Genomic DNA, 26,193 nt, shown 5'->3' with positions numbered 1-26,193 from the left:
TCTGGGTGACTGGGTCAATGGCAAAGGAGGACATTTAAAGAACATTCTTTGGGTAATGAGATCAGCGGTTGAAAGGGCCGAGGGCATCAACTATAAAGCTGTAGTGGAAATGGATGAATGAATGGATGAATGAATGGATGAAGAACCTTTTTCATTGAAAAATTGGATTCCTCTGGAAAACGTCCTGGTTCAAATCGCTCACTGTTAGTATTACAGCACTTTATGTGCCACGTTCAAGCACCCATGGAACAAGACCTCAAGATGACATTGTGGTTTGTGGGAATTTAGAAAAAAGGAACTGCAATATGGATTAGGGCCTAACAGTTTCAAGGAGATTGAAAGGCATAAAAGCACACACCGATGCTCACATCAACAATTCTACTGTTTTCTTTTTTACAAACTGTCGGTTTGTACGGTTACCCAAACACAACACAACAGCAGCTCTTAGGTCTCCTGTCTAATGTGCGTGTTCCTCACAACCGCCAACACAGCAGCTGCCGCATGGGACAGCGTCTTTAAATATGCATCCAAAGTCGGAACCTTAAAGGTGACCTTTATTTGTGGTGAATGAGATAAAAGGTTTACTGATGGGAGCTGAGCCGTCCATTAACCTGCACCCTGTGTACCAGAATCAATACCTCAGCAGAGCTGGGAGTCTTCTGAGAAGTGCTCGCTGAATAAAAGCAGAGTACGTCATAGAGAGAGTCAGAGAGAGAGTCAGAGAGAGAGTCAGAGAGAGAGTCATAGAGAGAGTCAGAGAGAGAGTCAGAGAGAGAGTCAGAGAGAGAGTCAGAGAGAGAGTCAGAGAGAGAGAGAGTCAGAGAGAGAGTCAGAGAGAGAGAGTCATAGAGAGAGTCAGAGAGAGAGTCATAGAGAGAGTCAGAGAGAGAGTCAGAGAGAGAGAGTCAGAGAGAGAGAGTCAGAGAGAGAGTCAGAGAGAGAGTCAGAGAGAGAGAGAGAGTCAGAGAGAGAGAGTCATAGAGAGAGTCAGAGAGAGAGTCATAGAGAGAGTCATAGAGAGAGTCAGAGAGAGAGAGTCAGAGAGAGAGAGAGAGTCAGAGAGAGAGTCAGAGAGAGAGAGTCAGAGAGAGAGAGAGTCAGAGAGAGAGTCAGAGAGAGTCAGAGAGAGTCAGAGAGAGAGAGTCAGAGAGAGAGTCAGAGAGAGAGTCAGAGAGAGAGAGTCAGAGAGAGAGTCAGAGAGAGAGAGTCAGAGAGAGTCAGAGAGAGAGAGTCAGAGAGAGAGTCAGAGAGAGAGAGTCAGAGAGAGAGAGAGAGTCAGAGAGAGAGTCAGAGAGAGTCAGAGAGAGTCAGAGAGAGAGAGTCAGAGAGAGTAACCTAACATAGCCTTTCTCCCCCGTGACGAAGTCGTCTAACGCTGAGGCTTCGTCTCCCGTCCTTACAAAGCTGCTGTTCCATCTCTGGAGAGAAGGTTAATTTGAGAAAACATAGAGGCAGGATTATAGAGCAATCAGTGACCCATTTACCAGTTTAGAGTTGGGCTCTGAACAGAATGTGCAGTATTTTCCTTTTCTACAAAACAATGGGTTTCCTCCTCAAACTTCAGTTGCAATATACCCATCGCTTGTTTTGGGTCCATACCAAGGGATAGGCCTACGTTTGCTTTGGGTCTGTACCAAGGGATAGGCCTACTTTCAAAGCAGTCCAGAGGGCTCCCAGCAGGAACTGAGCTACTTGAGCCTGCCTGGCTTTAGTCCTGTGTGAAGAGTCAAAAGCTAGAGAGACAAAAGGACTATTTTCTCCCCCTGAGTGAACCCTCTCCCTGTCTTTCTCTCTACAGTTCTCTCACTCCTTCTATTAAAGGCCAGATCCCTGTTGGGTACTTTTCTCAAACGAGCTGGAGTAAGGATGCTGAAACATTCTTTTGTAGAATCTTGACATGGAGAAAAGTTATAGCTCGGCGGCAACGGCAGTATCCGTGCAAGTTGGCAGGAGTAACGTCAAGGCGCATAGCCAGCCAGATGCACACTAACAGTTCGAGTTTCAAGTTTATTGTTATGTCACATTACACAAGTAAGAGAGTAAAATTATTAGGCGTTGGCTCCTGACATTGCATTGCAGCACAAGACATAAGGCAAATAATAATAATAATAATAATAATAATAATAATAATAATAATAATAATTCAAGCATAATTCAAGATAAATAGTGTCTCTCTGTCATATCTAAGATAGCTAGGTAAAATAACACAAAATAACAATAAAATAAGCAAAAACAAAATGCCAGGAGCCCGAAACACAGCAGCCACACAGGGTGCCTTGGATAGATAGATTAAAGATGTAGAGGTGTATACTATGTAGGCTATCTAATGTAGTTTAAGGCAGCCTCAATGTAACATTGGCTACATGTCATTAAAGCACTCACCTCATGGGATGAGCCATGTAGTTATAACAATGTAATATCAATGTCCTAATAACCCCTGAAGACAAAGAGGAAGTGATCATTGTGAAGTGTTTTGAGGGATTCTGTCACATAATATCAGTTTATCCAATCTACACTCACACCTCCATGTCTCTCTATCCCTATAAAACACACACACACACACACACACACACACACGCACACTCTCTCTCTCTCTCTCTCTCTCTCTCTCTCTCTCTCTCTCTCTCTCTCTCTCTCTCTCTCTCTCTCTCTCTCTCTCCTCGTCTCCCGAGGGAGATATGACTGTGTGTAGTGTGTATCTTTAACATACCTCCTTGTGATACCTTAGGTATTATTAACCACAGTGTGCAACAACAGCAATGGAAATGTTATGATGAGAACCCATACCTGCAGGGAGCTCTCATCTCTTTGTGTGGATGTACAGTAAAGCCCCTCCCCCCCCCCCCCCCCCCCCAACACACGAGCTCAATCACCAGCTTCAAATACTGTAATAACAACAACATCTGCATCATCAGACACCGGAAATCCCGACTCGGTGAGGAAATAACAGTGTACAGTAACGACCCTGGGGTGGCAGAAAACCACCCAGCCCCAAGGAGCATTACACCAGGCTCAGTCTCATTCACAAAGGGCCTGGGACACAGTTACATGAATGTAATGGCACAGTGGCCTACATGATGTCAATTAAATACTGCAGTAATATCTACACATTAGTGAGATAGACAAACCTTTGTGTTGTCTAGATACACCGCCTACAATGCGGAGAGCGCAAAGGATGGCCCAATGACAATGATTCAATAAACCGTTATTTCTAATTGCCAGTGAGCGCAAGTTTGGGTGCAACTCCTCCATCATCCTGCAGCTGCGAATACAATCTGACACGCTCCCCCACTTTACAATGGAGAACCACAGGAAACGCCGTACGAAGATGTAAAAATAATCAGGCAGCATAGATTGCAAAGCAAATTGCGGCACACATATTCAACATAACGGAGGGTTTTGCTAATACGTGCGAATAAGGACGCATCTTGTTCTGCATTCCTGAGCCAAATGGTGACCCACATTTGTAGCGATAGCTAGCTCTGAGCTAGCCGGGGCCAGCTAGCGTTAACATCAACTGATTTCATTGAAAGCAGACAAAGGCAGTCGTTTAAACATAGCACACTGTCGATTTCCAAGATAATAACAATGAAACTAAGCCCGCTATGCGCGTCTTTCGCACGAGGCCGTATGGGGGGCGATCGTGGCCGTGCACGATCTAGGCGACAGAAGGGGAGGCAAGGCAAAGCAAGGCAAAGAGCATGAGATCAGCATGTACCAAAAAGCACCAATTATGGAGTAAAAAAAAACACCCCGGCGGTATGTAACTTATTTCCTACCTCCGGTTCCGTCCGAGTTTTCGTTTAAACTGCCTGAAGAATCATGGTGACTACCCACACAACCACCCATGGATGTTTTAACTGCGCTCCCCCCGCAGACCCTCTTGTTGTCTCTTTCCCCCTTCCTCAACTCTTCCTCTCAGAATAGAAGCTGACAGGGCGCGAGCATCAGCCGGGAGGAGGCGGAGTGTGCAGACTGTGCACACACCATCACAAGGTGAAAGAGAAGGAAACCGAGAAGGGAAAAAGAGGTAAAGATGAGAGAGGGAGGGAGGAGAGGAGGAGAAGGGAGAGGGACTTCGGGGGACCACTCAAAATGTTTATTATAGCTTAGGGAGTAGGCCTACCACACGTCCCCTCTTGCATAGTTATGGCAATTTCATGCAAACGGGCCAAAATCATAATTTAAATCAGATTCAGTAATGCCATTACTCATTAGTAATTGTTGTGTAATAACCACATGCATTTAAACTTGTCATAGAGATTTTGTGGATTGAACCCAATAATACAGTACATTTCATACAAATGGGCCCAAATCATAATTTAAATCAGATTCAGTAATGCCATTACTCATTAGTAATTGTTGTGTGATCATCACATGAATTTAAACTTGTCATAGAGATGTTGTGGATTGAACCCAATAATACAGTACATTTCATACAAATGGGCCAACATCATAATTTAAATCAGATTCAGTAATGCCATTACTCATTAGTAATTGTTGTGTATTAATCACATGAATTTAAACTTGTCATAGAGATTTTGTGGATTGAACCCAATAATGCAGTAAAGTTGGCAGTGAACATTCTTGAGCATTTACAATGTGTGTTGCATGCCATCATTTACTGCCTGGGGTAAATAATGCGTACTGTATGAGGGGGTAGGAGAAGGAGGTGTGTTGTAATGTAAACAAGTGCACCACCAACACAGCTATGGCATCACAGGTGTCAATCAAACTGTGTACTAATGACACAAAAACAGTGAATTCTAATTATGTTACATTACCAGTCAACTCACTGTATCATATCCCATGACCACACCCCATGAATGAAACACAGGATGCCTGCCCATATCTTATAGAGGCGGCAACGGCAGTATCCGTGCTTATAGTACTGCTTATGTCTTCAGTCTTGGTCGGACACCTTCACTAGACCTTCATAGTAGGCCTACAGTATACAATATATCAGGGGAGGCTGGTAGAGGTAGAAATCGGACGACGGGTTCATTGTAATACATGGAACGTGATAAGGAATAGTATCAACCACACGTGTTTGAGGAGTTTTGATACCATTCCTCATTCCATTCCATGCGTTACAATAAGCCTGTCCTCCGATTTCTACCTCCACCAGCCTCCACTGCAATATATTGTTTCAAACATTTAAACAGCCCTGCCACATTGGCAGCCAGACTTGCCAAATCTGACAGCTGTCATACTGGAATCAGATGTTATATTCTGGACGAGTCACTTGGCTGTGGGTGTCTATTCTAATGAGTAGTTCTGTCAGCTCAAGTGCACGCCTTGTGACAATCGCCTCCTCGATTAGAGCACTTTAATAATTTCCCACAGCTATTAAGATTTGATAGGTTTCATCCTTTCATGAGTCTAAAAGGTTTCATTCTGTCTTATTCTAAGGATACTTATTTTACAAAGAACATGACCTGTAATTTATATATCAAAGAACAGAGACAGATCTTCTCTTACCATCATCTGACTCTCACTATTAGCAGTGATGAGACAACAGCTACTTATTCCTTCTTGATTCTGCTTTAACAAGGATGTGCCCTTTCTGCCCCGGAATGCATCAAAGACAGACAAGGACTCGATATCAGTGCTTCAAGACAAGGAACATCGATAGAATATCTAGTGGGCTTTCACTATACAGAGCAGCATAATGTATGTGAGAAAATGCTAATAATGAAGACGTTATTACAATCAAATGACTTCAAAAGCATGCAGTAGCCTTAGGCTGGAGAAAGTATGAACTAGGAAGAATCTACAATAATCTTGATGAACATCTCCTGGAAAATCCTGGAATGTTGGCTTCCAACCTTCCCAGAGCCGAGATCACCTGATCCTTTGCCATAGCAACTAAAGACAATAGACTGTTGAATACACTTGGAGATTCCGTGCATGAATTGGAATGTAGCAGCACTTCCAGTAGTGACACAACAGAGGGGTTAAAGCCAGATTCCTGAAAGAGGCCTGTAATATTCACTCTCCTTGGAAGAGAGATGACACACTCAGAAAGAACAGTGATGAACAGGGAAGTGTGGAAACAGTGCTGGAGAAGCCAGGACAATGTGAGAGGAAAATATCCAAGCCAGCACAGTATGGTTTGGGTCTGCCTTTTAGTGTGTAAATCCCATTTTCTTAACCAGAGTGTAATAGCATAGTAATTTGGTGCCATATCCATTTAGCACAGGAAGGGAAGTTTCTTTTGGAGTCTCAGAGAAGACACAGCACCCAGTGGGTTGGCATTCCTTCAGCTGGACTGATAACACCCTTCCCTTCCAACACTCACAGATTTATGACTGCTCTGAGAGAAAGCCCATCATTGTCGCAGGGCCAGAAGGAGGAAAGTACAGATCTATTTCTCTCTCTCAGTGCCAGAGTTCACACCACATCATGGGCCAGATCTAGACCAGTAGATCGATGGGATTCTGAACTTGCTATATGGCGCCCTCTAGTGTACACTGAGCCAATAACAAGTCATACTGTATTAAGTTCTGTCTTAGAAACCTGTCCTGGATGGTTTGCAGAACATTTGCGAATTGCGACATGAGAATGTGTAAAAATAAAAAATATTGGGGTCAAGAATGAAACAAGAATGAAACAAGAATCTGGTGTTTGGTAGTTATAGAGAGTGGAAACCCAACTAAATGTGAAAATACCAGGTAGTAATGATTGTGGAAGTTGAAGTGAAACAGTGGTTCAGAAAACTCCACAGCCTGGCATTACGTTTTCAAATGAAAATGATGTTTCACATAAATGATGATTACAGAATACCTCGGAAAGACCAACTAGGTTTACGTAGGTGTGTTTGTCTGCCTTGGACTAGCTCACAGGTCAGATCGTATACAGGCATTTTCTTTTAGGCAAAAACTCACATCACATCACATTGCTGTTGCACCTCTAGTATCAAGTTTCACGTTTATTGTTACGTCATATTACACAAGTGTAAGATAGTAAAATTATTAGGCATTGGTTCCTGACATTCCAGCACAAGACAATAAGGCAATAGGTATAATTCAAGATGAAAAAGTGACAATAGTACAGGACATAAGTGACAAATAAGACAGGATACAATTAGCAGTATCTAGACGATTTGCAGACAATAAGGCTCTAGCCATTATTCAAGATAAAAAAGTAGGATATAAGTGACAACTATCTATCTATCGTAAGTAACACTATAATAACCTTTGTATCAAACAATTGTTTTGTAATAGCATAGCTGTAGAGTTAAGTGGTTTTGTTTCAAACAAGTAGAATAGGGACTGTTCTTTATTGTCCCTGATATATTGTGTATGATTGTGTATTTTGCTTCATATATCCTGAACCAAACATGATAACACCGAACAGATGATGTCTACCACTATGTTTTGAAGGTCAAGGATTATAATGGTACCATATACAACATCATAAAGTGTTCTGGTGAATGAGAAGGATTAAAATGAAATCGCGAATCTGAGAATATGCATATTCAAATGTCATAACATATTTCATGTAATAATTTATTTACAATAGTTCTCTAGATCCAGAATTGTCTATTAGGCTATGAATGTAGGTATTTCAGTTGTTGCACCTTAGTGCAGCTTTCTAACCCTTCACAGAAGACAGCAACAACCTTCTGAAGCTGAACTCAAGGGAATTAGCAGACCAATCTGTTGTGGATGTTGTTCATGCAGCAGAGAGGATGGGCCAAGAGCAGTACAAACTCTTCATTGCTGAGAGGATGCAGGGCACAAAACCCATTACCGACCCTTTAAAGAGGAACTTTAGAAGCTTCCTCTTTTTAAAACGGCTCCAATAAGGCAGTCCAAGACAAAACTCCCAGAAAAATCACTGAGAAATGACTGTTCACTGTTTTCCAGACCCGACATCATCTGTCAGACCTGTGATGGGAACCTAGAAAATGTCTTCAAACATGAAAATCAGACTCACCCTCCATTCATGGTGAACTACGCTTGGGAAACAAGGCTGATCTGTTGCCTTGAAAAGAGTAGAAAAGAGTATATGCTGCAGTGCCCCAGACAGTGCCACACAAAATGGAGTTCCAGACAGCAGCTCACAAAACAGTGACCCAGACAGGGACAGTGGTCCAGATAGAAACAGTGGCCCAGACAGAAACAGTGGCCCAGACAGGGACAGTGGCCCAGTCAGAAACAGTGGCCCAGACAGGGACAGTGGCCCAGTCAGAAACAGTGGCCCAGACAGGGACAGTGGCCCAAATGCAGGGGGAGGCAAGCAATGGAAGGTGCAATAGTGAAAGGATTTATCCAATTAACACATGACAGCGGACTGACAAAGAGGGAATACACTAGGAAACGTGAGAGACAGTGTGTGACAGGAGACAGGACCCTATAAAACAGAAGTGAACAATGATACTCACACAAGAGACATCCACGCTCCAACTCCTTTCCACCACCGCTCCACCTACTCACACCCAAATCCAAGACCCTACCCAGGATCTCTTACCCCTTTCCATCTCCACCCAATCCGATGGACAGACCTCTTCCAACACTCTTGAACTCAGACCCACAAGGACTCCCATAAAGACTATGATTTGGCATAGTTTAATTTGTACATGGAGAGACAGTTGTGTGTCTCTCTCTCTCTCTCTCTTTCTCTCTCTCTCTCTCTCTCTCTCTCTCTCTCTCTCTCTCTCTCTCTGTTCACTCTCTTTCTGTTCCCTCTCTCTCTTAAACCGTACATCCTCTATGGTTTGCCTAATAACATCCTAAACAAATTCCAATACGTCCAGAACTCTGCTGCCCGTCTGCTCACCTCCACTCGCCGCCGTGACCACATCACCCCTGTCCTCCAAAACCTACACTGGCTCCCGGTCAAATTCAGGATCCAATTCTAAATCCTACTCACCACTTACAAAGCCATCAACAATCTGGTCCCCTCCTACCTTGCCGACCTCGTCCCCCTCCACACCCCCTCCCGTTGCCTCAGGTCTGACGACCAAACCATCCTCAAGACCACCAGGACCAAGCTCCGGACCTGGGGTGATAGGGCCTTTTCAGCCGTCCCTCTGGAACGCCCTCCCCAACCACATCAGACAGGCCAACACCCTCCCAACATTTAAACAGGCCCTCAAAACCCACCTCTTCAAGCTTGCCTTCACCAGTTAACCCTCTCCCCCTACCATTCGCATGTGTCCCCAGCACTACCTTAATTAGGCCCCTATACTTTCTTTTCTTTTCTTTTTAATTTTTTCCGCTATGGCGGAAAGGAAAATGGCCACCACGGCCACTAGTAGGCATTTTTTGCGAGGGCTCCACGTCTGACAATGTTCAGGACCCCAAACTGTACAAGTGTACCAAGTTTCATGCTTTTATGAATAAGTGAACGATTTCTTCACATATTACCTGGACTAATGTCTCCCAAGAAATAAGTGGTCAGTATGTTTCATACCCAGCAGATGGCACTAGAGTGTCAATTTGGTAGGCTTGAGCAAATGATTATATTATATTATTACATAATTATTATTATTGCATACATATATACATATACATATATATATATATATATATATATATATATATATATATATACGTATATATTATCTATATATTATGGGCCTGAGGAGAGGTCATCGTTTTCACCCGTTGTCCTAATGGAGGAGGTAAAAGCCTTGTCATTCATAGCTGTGGGAGGAATTATGGCTCCTCAAACAGAGAGAGAGAACAGAGAGAGAGAGAACAGAGAGAGAGAGAGAACAGAGAGAGAGAGAACACACAGAGAGAACAGAGAGAGAGAGAACAGAGAGAGAGGGACCAGAGAGAGAGAACAGAGAGAGAGAGAACAGAGAGAGAGAGAACAGAGAGAGAGGGAACAGAGAGAGAGAGAGAGAGAGATACACAACTGTCTCTCTATGTACGAATCCCAAAGGGCCAGAGAAACGAAGAGTAAAGATAACCTGTCAATCACAACTATTGATCAGCTCAACCTTTAACCCTTATCTCAAGCTAACCATTAACTACAGTCCCCTTAAGCTTGCATCCACTATCCCACAATCCAGCTTGATGATCGACAGATAATCAATAGGAATGTTGATCTTTGAGGTTTTTGGCCGTTGGCCGCTGAGGAAAGCGTATTTGCTGAAGCTGTTCGGTCTATTCCCATTTACCAGTCCACACGAGCATGGCAGTCAGAGTGGGCATCTCGTCCCTGGTTGATGGGTTTCTCATTGATTTACCATTATCCTCACAATGGTGTCTCAGCCTGGCCAAGGCACTGAGTAGCACTGAGCAGCATGGAGCATTACCTCGCCATATTGATTAAGGCTATAATGCCACAGTGTAGTGCTGCTGTTTAGTTTGCCTGTTCTTTGTTCATATAGCTTTTTAGCCTCCTTCTTCTCCTGCAGCACAGAGAGAGAGAGAGAGAGAGAGAGAGAGAGAGAGAGAGAGAGAGGGGGGGGGGGAGGACGGGAGGGACAGAGAGAAAGAAGAGGAGCACCAGTATCGATTTGAAAAGGTTTATATGACAATCGTTGAAGTGCAGCTGAAAATGGTAGCTACGATAATTACTCTGACACCCGTAACAGGATGAATCAAACCTAGCTGATGTATGATTATCTGTATTCTTGAACTAATGAAATGAAGGCCCCATATTCACGTCCGGGAAAGAGCACCTACTCAGCTTCATCAAGATGGATGGGAATCACAGGTCTATAGGTTCAGGAGCTGAGGGCTCAGTCGTTTACAACCTTCAATGTAATCACCCCTTGCGTTGATGATGAAAGGCTTAATGATGGTGGTTAATGTGATGAGGTCCCCTCAGGTGGCAGTTGACTTGGACATACGGCTACACCGAAAAGGGCTCGGCTCACTGGTGCTTTCAGCATTACTTCCCAGCCATCGATAATGTAGGTGTCCTTCCAGAATAGGGGTCATTATTAACCTTCATAAACAAGCACTGGTGTCACATTTTGTAAATTACCTCAAAAATGTGAGACTGAAAATGGGATGGTTCCCACTTTAAACAAATTGGCTCTTTTATGGGGCCTTCATAAGCCCTATAGATGCTGATTCATACATCATCTTATAAGAAAACGCTATGCTAAGTAAAGGGTGGCAAAAGAGGTATGCCAAAATAGTAAAGCAATAGATCTGTGAAAAACCTGTGAAAAACCCTCACAGTGAAAATGTGCTTACACATGACTTTGGAGATCTTCTGAAAGGTTGATGAACTCTCAAAGTTCACTCTAAAAGTGGTAATGTCTTTCAATTGGGACTAATGTTACATATAAAAAAAGAGAATAAGTGAAAGTAATGTTTAAGAGAAGTGAGTGGTGAGGTCCTTGGTGAGGTCACAGTGTGGAGTCAGATCATTCTGTCTTGACCAGTGTTGCCCCTGAGTGAACCCCATAACTACGAAGTTACCCATGACCATTGCTCTTTTGCTTAGCTTTTATTTCTATTATTTATTGTGTTAGTGAAGGAAAAGCACAATATTTGAATTCATGTGTAGTTATTCCAGAAAGCCAACAGGCATCTCCACCTCTTATCACTTATGATTTATTCAAATCATTTCTACCCACACATTCAGCACCAAACAACTGCATCAATGTACTGTATATACTGTATATACCTTAGCACAGATTCATTGAAGCTGCCAGCTGTTTGAGCATGGAAACCCTCAAGGGACATTTGTATTTGTACCAAGGACCAATGATGAAAGCAAACCCACGCAGATAGATATCTGATCCATTTATACTCCTTCTGCAGAGTGAGTAGGTACAAGGGTAGACGGTCTGACTGGGGGAGGGAAGGGGAGGGGGGGGGATTGTCTCCTAGCTCTATCCTTGGCTCAGTCATTCAGCCTGATATAGACCGTGCCAGCTCCAGAGATGCTGGAGCAGAGGTGAGTCAGTCAGCCTGCAGGACAGGGTAGGATCCAGAAGAGGGCCGTGTTCCTCAAACCACTCCGGGGCTCTGACACATCTGTGGGGGCTGGCTGTTGATACTGATGTTTCAAACAAGCTCATAACTTATGTGTCATTAATTATTCATCTACTGTATAGGCAAAAGAGGTGAGTACAATTCTAGTTCCAAGCAGCCAACAGGGTCAATGATCTTTCATCTTCCTCCTCAAATCCTAAGCATGATTCCAAGGGAAAACGCTCTAATGTGACACATGCAGAAAATATATCCAAGCCCTCACATTTTGTTATGCTGTGTTTATCGCTAATAGCTCTCTACTGCTTTGCAAACAGGTTGATGTGTTTAGCTAAACAAGACAGTACAGTATGCATCTGTGTATGCAATGCAGGGGAGGCTGGTGGAGGTAGAAGTCGAAGGCCAGGCTCATTGAAATGCTTGGAATGGAATGAGGAATGGTGTCAAACATGTTCCATGCATTAATGAGGTGATCCTCTGATTTCTACCTCCACTAGCCTCCCCTGATGCAATGCATAATACATCATAATGGCACAACCGTAACAGTCTTATCAGCTTATGTCAGTCACTTACTTACAGGAGAGAAGGCTATAGGGGCTGTTTACAGTAGATTAACAGTGCAGTAGTTTGTCAGCCCATTTGAAACATAATCAATATGAGCATGTCCATACAGATAGGCCTACTGTGAGTCTATGGCCTTTGCTGGAAGCCAAAGGGCAACATACTGAGCATACAGTCAATTTCAGCATTTCAAGTGTTATGTGTTGCATAGTAGTATGGTCTCCATCCATTACTAAGCTAATTGTCCATGGACAAATCAACATCTGGCAAGAGAATTGGAAAGACCTTTGCCATAAAGAACACACTGACCCTCCTTTGACCTTGTGTGGAAGCTTTATCTTGTTTTTACAGTAGCATTAGCTACTCAAACATTATAGATCTCTGTATGATAATAAACTATAGTTACAACTCTCTATGGAAATATTTGCAAAGCATTTACATATGTTTATTCACTGGTTTGATTAGTGTTGCACCATTTCCTCCAAAGATAAATCTTCATCAAAGGCAGTTAAATACATTGCATTACTTGGTTCAGTTGCAAAACCCACTGAGCTTCAATTAACTTCCCACCCTCCAAGACGAAACCCAAAACTTCTTGAGTCACGTAACATAACGTAATGAATATAGCGCCCCTACTGGCGATGTGTAATAATCTAAGCATAGCATAACCTATGTTATCAAACATAACAGTACCAACATTAAAATGAGCATATCTTCTTCAACTATTTTCAGATTTCAATGTATGACACATCAAGCTTACAAGCTGCAAAAAAACAGAAAAATAACATTGCCCTACTTGGGGACTTTTTCACCAGACCCTGTCACAAATGATCTCAGGACGGAGCATACTAAAAGTGTTTCCTCAAGCTGAACTTTTTCAAGTAAGAGTTTTATTTCTTTATATTTGATAGTTAGATGTAGTTAGTTAGAATGATTCAGCATCACTCTGTTACCAGCACCAAAGGGGGGGACAAGCGGGTCTCGGCACTGACAGACCCCAGCAGAGAGCTCAGCACCAGAGGGAGGTGCAGACTGGTCCTAGCAGACAGCGCAGCATAGAAAATCGGAATGAGACTACTGATGATAGCATTTAAACATGTCAGCCCTGACATGTCAGACTAAAACATCAGATCCTGTTACATATGCTTACTGTAGTTGTTAAATGTATTCCTGACAATACTAACAAAACCCATCATAAAGAGCACCCCATTTTGGCATCTTGCTGTCAGATTTGTCAACGATCTAGCATCAACCTTTTGGTGCGTTATGATTTGGTTTATTGTTAACAGTGTTTTAACAGTCCCTGCTTGGTCTTCTGAGGCTCGATCATGCATTATGTAAAGCTTTCCTTCAGCATGTACAATTAATGTGTCAGGGGAGGCTGGTGGAGGTAGAAATGATTTACAATTATGGATGACAATGAGCCCATCCTCAGATTTCTGCCTCCACCAGCCTCCCCTGTAATGTATGTGATGAAACCATAGCAACTGTTGTTCAAGTTGCTGGGTATGTCAATCTAAATCGAGCTCCCAGTAATTAATTTGAAACCAATAAAAGGATTATGCATGGTGTGTTAAAAGCTCTATAAAATAGAGCAAAGAAATAGCTTTTATGCCCTTGTCATCACATGATGATAATTAATTGATGGCCTGGTTAAAACACTTCTTCTTCACTTCTCACACAATTTAGAGATAAAATCTCTCTTTAATTATCTTTGACGATTATTTATCTTTAGAGGAAATGGCGCATGATGAAGACTGTCAGTTAGACCAGTTAGTAAGACCCTTGTAGTTAGACCTTTGTCTCTCTTCACTGTCTTCTGTTCTGTTGTTTTACACACACGCAAACAGGCACACAGACAAGCAGGCACGCACACACGCGCACACACACACACACACATATACAACGACCTGGAGAATAATTGCAGGTTAGCGGGGAAGTTAATGGAGCCAGTTGGAAGAGATGGAGGCTCAGGGCCTGTACTGGGCTCCATGACTCCTGTGTCTGCCCGGCGGAGCGTAGGGAAGCTGGGGATGATGAGGTGGTGTTGGAGGATCAGCGCCTGAAAGGGCTACACACATGACTCATGTGTCTTATCCTGTGCCAGACTCTGCCTGGAGACAGTCTGTGCCAAACCTTATCTTCTTGAAACACCTTTACCAAGCCACCTGATCAATGTCAACAGACTCAGTCAAGCTTGATTATTAAATTCCTGAAGTTCAATCGATCGGTCTGAAACCTCCAGGTTTAAGCGGATTTGGAGGGTTCATTGGCGGGGTAGAGAGAGATGTCGATACCTGGTAAGGTTGTGCTGTCACCAAGGGGCTTTTTGGAAGAACAACTCGGCTGTGGGGCAGAGAGCAGAGAGGTCCTACTCGGTTTAGTTTGGGTCTTTTTGTCACAGTTAACTGAACATGAGCTTCCTGCAGAGATGTTAAGCAGAAAGAGAGAGAGAGAGGGGGGGGGGGGGGGTATAAAGCAGATCAAAACACAGACCAGACATCAGGCTTACATTACTATAACCTTGTAGACACAGTCAGGTGCACAGGTCATCGGGAGGCCACCTCAACCAACTACTCCCTACAGCATCAAGTGTTCTCTTGCGTTAGCAGCATGGCCGTGTGGTTCTCTTTGAAAACATGTAGTATCTGACGTGTTAAGAGTGGCTGTGTTATGGCTGGTACTGTATCTGTATAGTTGTTTATAGGACACAACCCAACGGAATACTTTTTAAAGACCTTTTGGGATAATACATTGGCCAGGGAGAGGAAGCAAAGAGCTCTTTCTAAATGCCACTGTCACATGATATGTGTAATATTTGTGGTGTTTTCCGGGCAGGTTTAAAAGGTGAGGTGTGGTGTCATCTGACCCTGCCTGCTTTTATGTTTTTGTGTTCCGTCAGCCCCTTATGGCTGTTCCTAAGTGTTATCTTGTAAATGTAATGCCATTGATACAGTATGAGACCATGGTATAAACATACACTACAGCACAGAAGGTCCTTTAATGTGTTTCCACACTTGGTCCTAGTTAGGGACAGGGACAGCGCACACTATTTTTACCTCGACAACACAAAACAAATATTAAACTGATCATTATGTGTGCAGTATGAATCCGAAATGAACAGCTGTCTGTGTCTCATTGATAATGAAGCGGATGATGAGAGCGGTTGTGGCAATTATAAACATGTATTTCCATGTGTTGATTTGCTTTCAGTGGCTTAGCTGTTGCCAGGCCTGCCCTGCCAACACAGCCATACTGTGTACAGAGCAGAGCCTATCTCTGGTTTAGAGGGATGATGTTTTCATGCCCAGCCCGGCATTAACCTAATGATATTGCATTATAGCTCATGAGCGGCAAAACAGGTTTTCATCATCAGCCCCCTTAGCAACCACATTTTCACACCATGTTTAATAGTTTGCAAACACACTGCCCCCTCAAATTGGCTCCTGCTTGTTTGTATCCTTCCGTTGCCTCATGATGACATCCTAATACGATGATTCACATGTTCCTTTATGTAAGAGATGCTTCCTCTAAAACTGAGGAAGTAGTTTAAAGATACTGTGTATGCATATGCTCTAACATACTTTCACAGCTAGCGGCTCCAGCCCAGTGTTCTGTTAACCACAGACAACCTCCCTCCCTCCCTTTCCAGCAGCCATAGGTGTGGTGGTGGTGATGGTTGTGAGTGAGTAAACTGCCTCCCACACTTACAACTAATTCAATTTAACTAGTTATTTCGCACAAACAATGTACATTGTACACCCGAATGATACATCCTGAAGCAGAAGGAGGTAGCATATAGATTATATGTATATATATACTATATATATATATGCAAAGAGAGGTTTTTTTGCGTGTAAAAATGGACATCTGAGATCTGAGTACTTATGTCAAGAAAATTAAAGGTTTACAGTTTAGATTATTTGGAAGTAGCCTATAGCTTTGTTATTGTTATTGTTATTGTCAAGGGTAGTACTAAGGATGACACGGTTCAAGCAGAAGCTTGGAGCATGAATGTCTTTGACTTTAGGGTGAGATGAATAATGCCTATGCATTCATTTTCAATAAACTGGCATTGGGAGTTTGGACAGAGCTAGAGGTCTGATTTTTAAAATAACATATCAGGGATACAGCTAAGATTGCATGAGACACATATTCATTGCGCAATTTAAAAAAGAATAATCCGGAAACCAGTGGTTTGCTAGCTAACCCACTGACAGACAGTGGGGGGAAAAGGAGAACAATTTTGCAATTTCACTCGCCTTCAAACTTACGTCTTCTCCCTCCCGATGATTAACTAGAAATGCCTTGCACTACACGTCATGGGCTCATTGTAATACGGAATTGAATGAGGAATGGCATCACGTTGAGCCTGTCCTCCGATTTATACCTCTGCCAGTCTCCACTGATATGTATGTCTGCTGGGTTAATAAGCAGCCCTACAGTTCAGTGTGACAGGGTCTGATGAAAAAGCCCAAGTAGGACAAGGTCATCTACTAAATCATATGAATCCACATTATTATTCTACATCAAGCTGCTAAATATGAGTGATGTGCAGTTTGTGAATGAATCATTACCATTCATTACAAAAGCATTTACATTTTCTATCTCTAACAAAGCTATCTAGCTAGCTAAAAAATTAAAACCTGCTTGGCTAGCCTAGAAGGCATACACACAGCTTAGTAAATAATGCATATAGCTCACACTTACCAAAAAAGCAAAAGGTATGTCGACAGACCACAGTCCCGTGAATAGTATGTTGATCGACAAAACGAAGGGGACACGGCCCCAGACAAATATGAATACTACCCCCCACCCAAGTTTGCTAACAAAGTGTAGGTATTTAAAACAGTTGGTTATGATATTGAGTGGGTTCTTCATCGCTTCAATTTTCGTAACATGCAAAAAAACGGAAAACTATTTTTTTCACAAGACTTGTTTGGCTCGATTGCGAGGTTTCACAATTCCCAACATGCGGACCTTTTCACCAAGTCGTGACACATATGGATCTGACTCTGATGGGCTCTGACTGCTGCAGCAGAACAAGTGACTCAATGACTACGTTTACATGCACACCATATTCCAATTAAGGTCAATATTCTGGTTAATATAATATTCCGACTAAGATGTTTATATGCGCTGTAGCAACTGGAATATTCCGTTTACATGTTAATTGGCAAAATAATCTCTGGCCACATGGAACTGCGTATTCAGGTACACTGGGCACGCGTGTACTGGTAGACCCAGAAAATGGTTCAAATATAATTGAGACAGTACCATAAAATAATAGAAATTCATACATTTTCATTCATTCGATGGTATTGTCAACTCCCGATCAATCTCCTCTCCACTTACATTACGTCTGCATCCAAGATTTGGTATGTGTACGTTATTCATCTGTGTAAATGTAGGTTGTATAAAAAGAGCTGATGCATAATAAACGTTATGATAATTGTTGAAGTGCCTCTTGCTAAGATGTTTCTAAGATGATAAATAATATCACAGCACTGGTTTATCAAGTGTAATGTGGCTTGCTATGCTGTCCCTAACAACAACAAACCCAGGATTCCCTGCCAATCGAGCATGCGCAGACGTAACTGAATATTCTGAAAAGGGTAATTTTCCGATTAAGGTGTATACATTCACATTATTCCGATTCAGACAGGCATATGCCAGGGGTCTTATTCAGAATATTCTCCAATCGGAATATGGCCTTAATCCGGTTCTGCACGTGTTTACATGACTCTTGCCCAACCGGAATATTGAGCATATTCCGATTAATACAGGAATATGGTGTGCATGTAAACATAGTCAATGACAGTGATGAGTTCACTGTGTGTGTGTGTGTGTGTGTGTGTGTGTTGTACTGTATTGTGTGCTGGCCTTGAATAGCTGCCATAGTAACACATCCTCTGGAAAAAAATAAACATTTGGGTGTGACGTAATTGTGGTGAAATTTGCACATGCATGACATGAGTCTCAGGGCTGCATAGCACCTGACATAATAAAACATGAATAATCCGGGGTGTGTGTTTTCTAACCCTGGAGATCGTTTTACATGGCTGGGGAAGGGGCTGGCAGTGTGTGTGTCTGTGTGTGTGTGTGTGTGTGTGTGTGTGTGTGTGTGTGTGTGTGTGTGTGTGTGTGTGTGCGTATGTGTGTGTGTGTGTGTGTGTGTGTGTGCGTATGTGTGTGTGTGTGTGTGTGTGTGTGTATGGAGCCAAGACCTGTAGCCCAGCAGCAGTCTCTAAAAGGTCAGTGGAGACCTGCCAGCTTGGCTCCTAATGTAACACGCTGTGCCAATGCTACTTTGTACAGACCCCAGAGCACAGGGAGTCCCACTGGTTCAGTTTACACTACAGACACCTTGTGCAACCCCTTCACTCCTGCTAACGCCGTGCTGATTGACAATAGGAACGAAGGCCGTGTAACCCTACAGTATGCACGAGGCAAGCCCCAGCTGTGCAATTCTGATTCAGGCTGTTTAACCCTGGGCAATTCTGATTCTGACCTGTAGAGGGGGTTAGTTGTTCTTTCGCACTACATTCCTAAAGTCATGTGCATTCCACACCGGGGTGAAGTTGTCCCTAGGCACCAATCTAGGATCAGCTTATCAGTGGAGGTTGGTGGAGGTAGAAATCGGAGGATGGGCTTATTGTAATGCATGGAATGGAAAGACGGTTGCCATTACAATGAGCCTGTCCTCTGATTTATACTCCACCAACCTCCCCATGCAGGTTAAAAAAGACAATTCTGACCCTAGGTCATTTTCTAGGGGCAACTTCACCCTACTGCTACATAAGACTATGGGCGGCTGTGGCGCAGGAGGTAGAGCCATTGGTGTGTGAATGGGTGAATGAGAGGCCATTGTAAAGCGCTTTGCAATAAGGCGCTATACAAGTCAGTCCATTTATAAGACTATGGATCTGTTCTGTCCTTCTCCCTTCCTCTCATCCTCTTACCCTGAATGAATCCACACTCAAAACAAACCTCCAGACTGTCTGCAACTCGCTGCTTGTCATGACAAGGTTGAAGCAGATATCATGTGTTTGATAACATTCCTCATTCCATCCCATGCATTACAATAAGCACGTCCTCCGATTTCTTCTGATTCTTTCCTCCCCTGGTTTAATGTGACCACTGTAAGGGAGTGATGCGGGAAGAACAGGAAAAATACCTGATTTCTGTGGAACTAAACAGTTCTTACATAACAATTTTAGTGTGAACCTCTGTCATGTGAAAACACAAAGTCACCCCTGTGACAATGAAAGATACTTTATGAGGCGAAGGGGTCCCCCAGGGTGGTAATGAATCTGGAGTTGGAGAATTGGATGTCCTTCGCTAACGACCTGTGAAATGTGTTTGATGCTTTTGCAGTCTACGGTACATAGAAATAGAACGAACAGCCATGCCCAATCGAATCAACATTCCATGGTGGGTGTAACGGCGGTCATGTTTTATCACTTGGAAGTTTTAGCGTAGGCCTACAGCCACCGACGTTGCTAAATTCCTCTGAATTTGTAGCTTCTCTCTGTGTTCTGCACATAATATAACAAGGATAGTAATAACAAGGATCACCATGGCAATTATGTATTACGATTCCACGTCAGCCATCTTTTGGTGTACTAGCGAAATTGCCTTGATCTGAGGGACTATGTCCCCCCACTATGTGTGTTCTACTCATTCAATTTCTACAATATGACGAAAGGAAAACCCAAACTTTTGTTAATGTATCCATCAGTCAGAAAAGGGGACTGAGTGGATGGACTGTCACTGCCTCTGGGGTTTAAACACTGTTTGATCTCGTTGGGACGGTTGATGTATTTCATTTTGGTGGACATGAAAGGATTCTTGCTGAGTTAATGTTCTTTGTACTTCTAAAATGCCAATTTGCTTTCTGTCATCTCTGTCTTTTTCTATCTCCCTCCTCCACTCTCCCTCTTTCTCTCTCTCTTTCTCTCTCAGTCTCTCTCTCTCTCTCTCTCTCTCTCTCTCAGAGGCCTCTCTGTCACAGACAGACATTTCATCCATCCATCATCCTCCATATGCAACATTTTGATACCAATATATCATACCATTATGAACAAACCTGAGCTTTTGCAGATACTGCAGAGTGTGCCTTGAATACATCACACATGCTCATCCAAGAAGTTACCAATCAGTCTCTTCAGAATGACTTTAAGATTAAGGATCACAAAGTACCCATTCTCACCCTGTCATTCTTGCCCAATATTAGCTTGTTATACAGTACTTAGCTGATATTAGCCTGTCAATGGTGGGTAACACTTGGTAATTACTGTAATTGTGAGATGAGGTAATATCCATATGATAATGGATGGGTTCTCCTTGAGGACAAGGTGGATAGTGCAAGGTCAGTAACAGGGGAGGCTGGTGGAGGTAGAAATCAGAGGACAGACGCATTATAATACATGGAACAAAATGCGGAATGGTATCAAACACACATACATACACATACACACGCACACGCACACACACACACACACACACACACACACACACACACACACACACACACACACACTCACACAAAAACCACATTTGTAGGGGAGACTGGGGGCAATTGCACCAGTGCATTTTCATCATTACATCATCATCACTCTCACCTGACCGCAACAGCAATGACATGTGCTAGCTAGCAAAACACAAAAACATTAGCAAATGTCAATCATGTCAACGTTTAGACAATATAACAGTGATTAAAATGTATTGGTTCAGATTCTTGGATGTTACTGTAAAGCTTTGGATGGCAGTCGGAAAATTAAAACAAAAATACATTTCTCTCAATGAAACCTGCAGATGGTGAGACAATCAACTGAATTGCTGGGAGAAAACTGAAAACCTAACTGTTCATGTCCTGTTTGAGTTGAATCTCTCTAGCTTGTTATTAGTAAATTTGAGCAGCTGGTGAAACCGGGAACAAGTCACCAACCAGTCAAAATGTTCAGATTTTTATTCAGAAAATTTTAGAGAAATGTCAGCGCTGTTGAAAATCAGCTAGTCAAGCCAAAACATTGCAATGCAATGGATCCGGTGAGTAATCCCTACTACTCTACACTAACTAGGTACATCAACAACACTGAACTTTCTTTACATTTTTCAGAATAAAAGTCTGAACAATCCGTCGGTTGGCAACTTGTTCCCGGTTTCACCAGCTGCTGTCACAAATGGAGAAAAGCATGGTGTTACAGTAGATCCCTGTTGCATTTGCCCCCAGTCTCCCCTAGTAGAGAGGAGTTAGGAGTTCACATCAGAGGAGTCTGTCAATGGTGCTATGAAATGATGGGGAGAATACTTCCCAGTATAGTTGACAGCGCACGGAGAGCGAGAGCAGAACACATGGAACACATGGTGTTACTATCGGACAGGTCACTTGGAACGTAGCATGGTCTATTATTAATCCTCAGCGTGATTGAGTGGGTGTGTGAACGTGCTCTTTCCTCTGTTGAATCCTAATAAAGGTCTCAGGATCTTATCTTAAAGAATGCTACCTTTTGATGTTATAAGCATGAGCTGAGCATGGCCTACTTCTCCAGATTACTTCTTTTGAATGTACATCAAGGAGACATCATCTGAACAGACACAGTACTGTATTACAAGTAAGCCATAATGGCTCTTTCTGTTTCAATGTTACGTATAAACGTCACAAATGTGTATTTCCATTCCTGCATGTTCTAGTTGGAGCTCTATGATAACAAAGGCAGTGCTGTTCCTTCCAGTTTCTACTCAGCTTGGCTCAGACTACGCCATGGGAAGTCCACCTTAATAATAGGTGGAAATAACAGAATAAACAATGAATGCCCTATTAATTCACCATCACAGTGTTTACATTTCACCCCCTTCCTTTGATATATATCCCATTGTTAATTTAGACGTGTCTATTAAAAACAATTAGGCTTTCTCATATCATTCGCTCAATGCAAACATTGCTAGGCAACGCTGAAAGTTGCAATCTGTCATTCAAACAACAGCAAAGCGGGCTTCCCGCCACTTTTTAAATGACTAACAGCTGAAGGGGTTGGGGCTGGAGAAATGTAACCACTCTCAATTTCATAGATGGAGACAGTGTGAGCATTTGTGTGTGTGTGTGTGTGTGTGTGTGTGTGTGTGTGTGTGTGTGTGTGTGTGTGTGTGTGTGTGTGTGTGTGTATTATGTGAGATTGCTGTGAGGTTGCTGACAGCTGGGATTTCTCTGTTATTTCACACACCTATAGGAGATAAATAAATCTTAAATGAGTTTCTACTCATGAATACTCTATCAGAGGCTGAATGTAAGGGGGGTGGGGGAGGGGGGACGGCAGGAGACAGAGACTGATGGATAGATGATTCCCTTATTTAGACAAATGTATTTGTTGTAAGTCGCTTTGGGTAAACGCGGCTGCTAAATGCCTAAAATGTAAATGAGAGACATAAATATGATATACAGTAGCATGTGAGATAAGAATGAAACATGATTTGCTAAACAAATCTTGACGCTATGAATGATAAATAATGAATGATATTTGTAACAAAAGTGAGTAAACTGTTGCCACTTTAAACTTGTTCAGCAATCCCCTTACATGTATAGGTACTTTTGTCAGTTTTGACTCTGTCCATGTTATCTGCGCTATACAAATAATACTTGATTTGATTTGATTTGATCTAACAAGGGGTTACTATAGTTCTGGTGTAAGGTGTAGTAGGGAGCATTATGTTGAGGAAGCCCTGTTCTGGTCAATATAAAACGCTGTTGGCCTCTTGTCTTTCAGTCAATTGTTGAGTGACTATCTCCAATAAACATTTGTTACTCATCAGAGTAGCAATGTTGATGGACTGCTGACAACCTGTTCTTCATATGCACAAGGGTCTCATTTCTCCCAAAATTCGTTTCCATTTCTTTGGAGTTGAGAGTATGGCATGAGGCAGATTAGATTAAATTAGATTAGTTTCAACTTTATTGTCATTGCACAGTAGAGTACAAGTACTGAGAAGAGTAGTTTGGCATCTAACCAGTGCAAATACCAGCATAGTGCAAAAGACATAATAATGTATTCCATTGGTATTACAGTATAAGGTATTACAGTAAATGAATATACATATAAAATATATAAATATATGTGATTAATATCAATATGATATGTACAGTTATTATGTGTACAGTATGATATGTACAAAACAGGGCAATAGGTCCTGAGGTATGTAACATATACAGTATGTAGATTTATAATTAGAGTATATAATATAATATAATAAATATGGTATGTGCAAACAAGACAATACTGTCAGGGCGGCCAAAACTTGTCTGGGTGACATCATCAGGTCTTTCGAACGCCCTTGCTATGCCGATGCTAGCATTCTGGACAGATTTATTGCGAAGTAGCTAGTGTTTTAGAATGTACTGAAACTACCTAGCTAGCTTCTTCTTCGGCGTATGGGTAGTTGTTTTCCTCTCCACTCCACCAGGCTCGGGGCCGAGGGGCTACCCTTTTACCACCCCGAGACCTGGTTGAGGGGCTCACCTGGGCTATATTTCTGGACACCCCTCCAGAAGCCACGTCATCGTCTCGTCATCTAATACCGACAGACCATGCATCCCGTTGGGTGGGTGGTACACCGGGCAATCCAGGATAACATGGTCTGCGGTTTGGTCCTCTGCGCCACACTCGCACGACGCATTTGGGGCCAAGCCCCATCTGTGCATTGATGAGCGGAAACGCCCGACGCCGGTCCGGAGACGATTGAGCCTCACCCAGGATAGCCTTGGCAAGTCCATCCCGAGGGGCTCAGGGCCGGCGACTGGGATGTGGTCGCGGAGTTTGGAGGTGTTTGCCTCCCACTCCGCGCGCCACATATAATCCGCCCATCACTGATGTTAAGATCTATGTATTGTTGCCTGAGATCCTGTGCGGCAGGCACAAATGGGTGTCTCGACTTGAGACGCCGGGAGAGCTCCGCTGTTATAGTGAGCCTATCATGGAGCAGATGGTTATTAAGCTCCACGGCCCGGCAGGCGAGACGTGATGTGGCTCCCATGCGGCGGAGGCCTGCGGGCTGGATGCCTGCTAGGATGGGAAGGTTGTCCACGCTTCGTTTATAGGCGAGTCGATGAGGCGGGTGTGGGCACTGCGACACCATACTGGGGCGCAGTATTCACTAGTTGAATAAACGAGGGCTAGGGCTGCCGTGCGCAAGGTGTAGACCTAGCTAGCTAGCTATATTTGTCCAGGCTGCCAGAATGTGTCCGGGTGCTGATGATGCTAGCATTCCGGACATTCCTGAGTAAACTCTACCACTCACTGCAATGTACCTGAGTTGCCACACACACAACTCGGACATCAATCTGTGGTAGAGTTTACTCAGGAATGTCCGAAATGACCGCAATCTGTCCACACTGCTAGCCTCAGCATAGCAAGGGCATTTGAAAGACCTGATGACGTCCCCCGGACACATTTTGGCCACCCGGAGAGTATTTGCCATGACACAGCCAGTAGAGATATGGGGGACGGGTACACTGATACGGGATGGGAGGGGGGGCAAATGGCTGGGGTGCGAAATGGTAATTACACTGGAACAAAAAAATTGGAGATGGTCAACAAAGTGCTTGGATTCTCTTTTATTTCGTATTTTGGAGAAATTAGACCCTTCTGGGAGCCATGTACCACTCAGTGGAGGCTGGTGGAGGCAGACATCGATATGCTCATTGTAATGCATGGAACGGAATGAGGAATGGTATCAAACACGTGTTTGAATGTGGAATTCCTCATTCCATTCCATGCATTACTGTGATGTGAGCACATGGGTATCTGTCTATTTGTCTGTTTGGGTATTGGTGTATTTGTTGATCGCACATCTGGATGGATCTTCATTGGCTTACCCTCACATGCACACACACACACACACACATACACACACTCTGTCTGTGTCCGTGTCTGTCCTGTGCCTGATTCCTAACACCTGATTTCTAACAGCTGTGTCCTGTTCCTCAGGTGCTGATTGCACCTGATGCTCCAAGTATAAAAGACCAGAGAACACTTCACTCCTGGCTTCTTACCCGTCTGCCCAGCATTGTTATTTGTCATTGTCTTCAGTTATTTATACCCTTCCCTTTTGGAAGGATGATGTGCCTTTGTTTTGTTCTGTCGTTATGTTGAATCTTTTGTTGGTCCTTACCCTCCCTCAAGAGTGGTAATTATTAAAATCATTTTCTTTGATTCAATCAGCGACTTTGTCCATCTGTTTTCATTATAATGTACCATTGACATGTGACAACGAGCCCAGAGGGCATTTAGTCAATGGTAACGTTGAATGAATCCGTCCTCCAATTTCTATCTCCACCAGCCTCCCCTGGAACCACTGCAGTGTCTTCATGTTGACATGTTGCAGCCTGATGCTCTATGAGTGTTTGATGGAGGTGAAACACGTGTATGCAGGAGGAAGTAGGAAATGAGGGGACCAAACACTTCAACCACACAGTTTCAAATGTGCGTCAGTGTGTTTGTTCGCGTGACATTATGTAATAAAACTTAAGAAAAAGCAGAAGTTCACAGATGCAGACAGAGGAAGCATTTTGTCTACTTTCCATGTTCTCTATTTTTTTCATTTGTTGATGCATTATGAAAAGTGATAAGCATATGAATTGAAATCAAATGCAGACTCCAGTTTGATAGATTTTGCAGTCTGCCTATTTGCAGTTTAGTTTCATTCAAAGAAAAACAACAATCTAGAC

At 43.0% G+C, this 26,193-nt stretch overlaps 1 protein-coding gene across 1 annotated transcript in view; it reads right to left on the bottom strand.

Moving 5' to 3' along the window:
* The window catches only part of ubtd2 (ubiquitin domain containing 2), a 30,412-nt gene extending 26,514 nt beyond the window's left edge, over positions 1-3,898 (bottom strand). Inside the window, exon 1 of the mRNA XM_080530165.1 lies at positions 3,780-3,898. Within this exon, the coding sequence (XP_080386291.1) occupies positions 3,780-3,849 (70 nt within the window). The 5' untranslated portion in view covers positions 3,850-3,898. The remainder of the gene's footprint in view (positions 1-3,779) is intronic.
* Positions 3,899-26,193: the final 22,295 nt, after the last annotated feature.

This window comes from Nansenia antarctica, assembly GCF_963989245.1.
Source record: "Nansenia antarctica genome assembly, chromosome: 4".
Classification (NCBI taxonomy): Eukaryota; Metazoa; Chordata; class Actinopteri; order Argentiniformes; family Microstomatidae; genus Nansenia; species Nansenia antarctica.
This window is presented reverse-complemented; position numbering and strand designations above follow the sequence as displayed.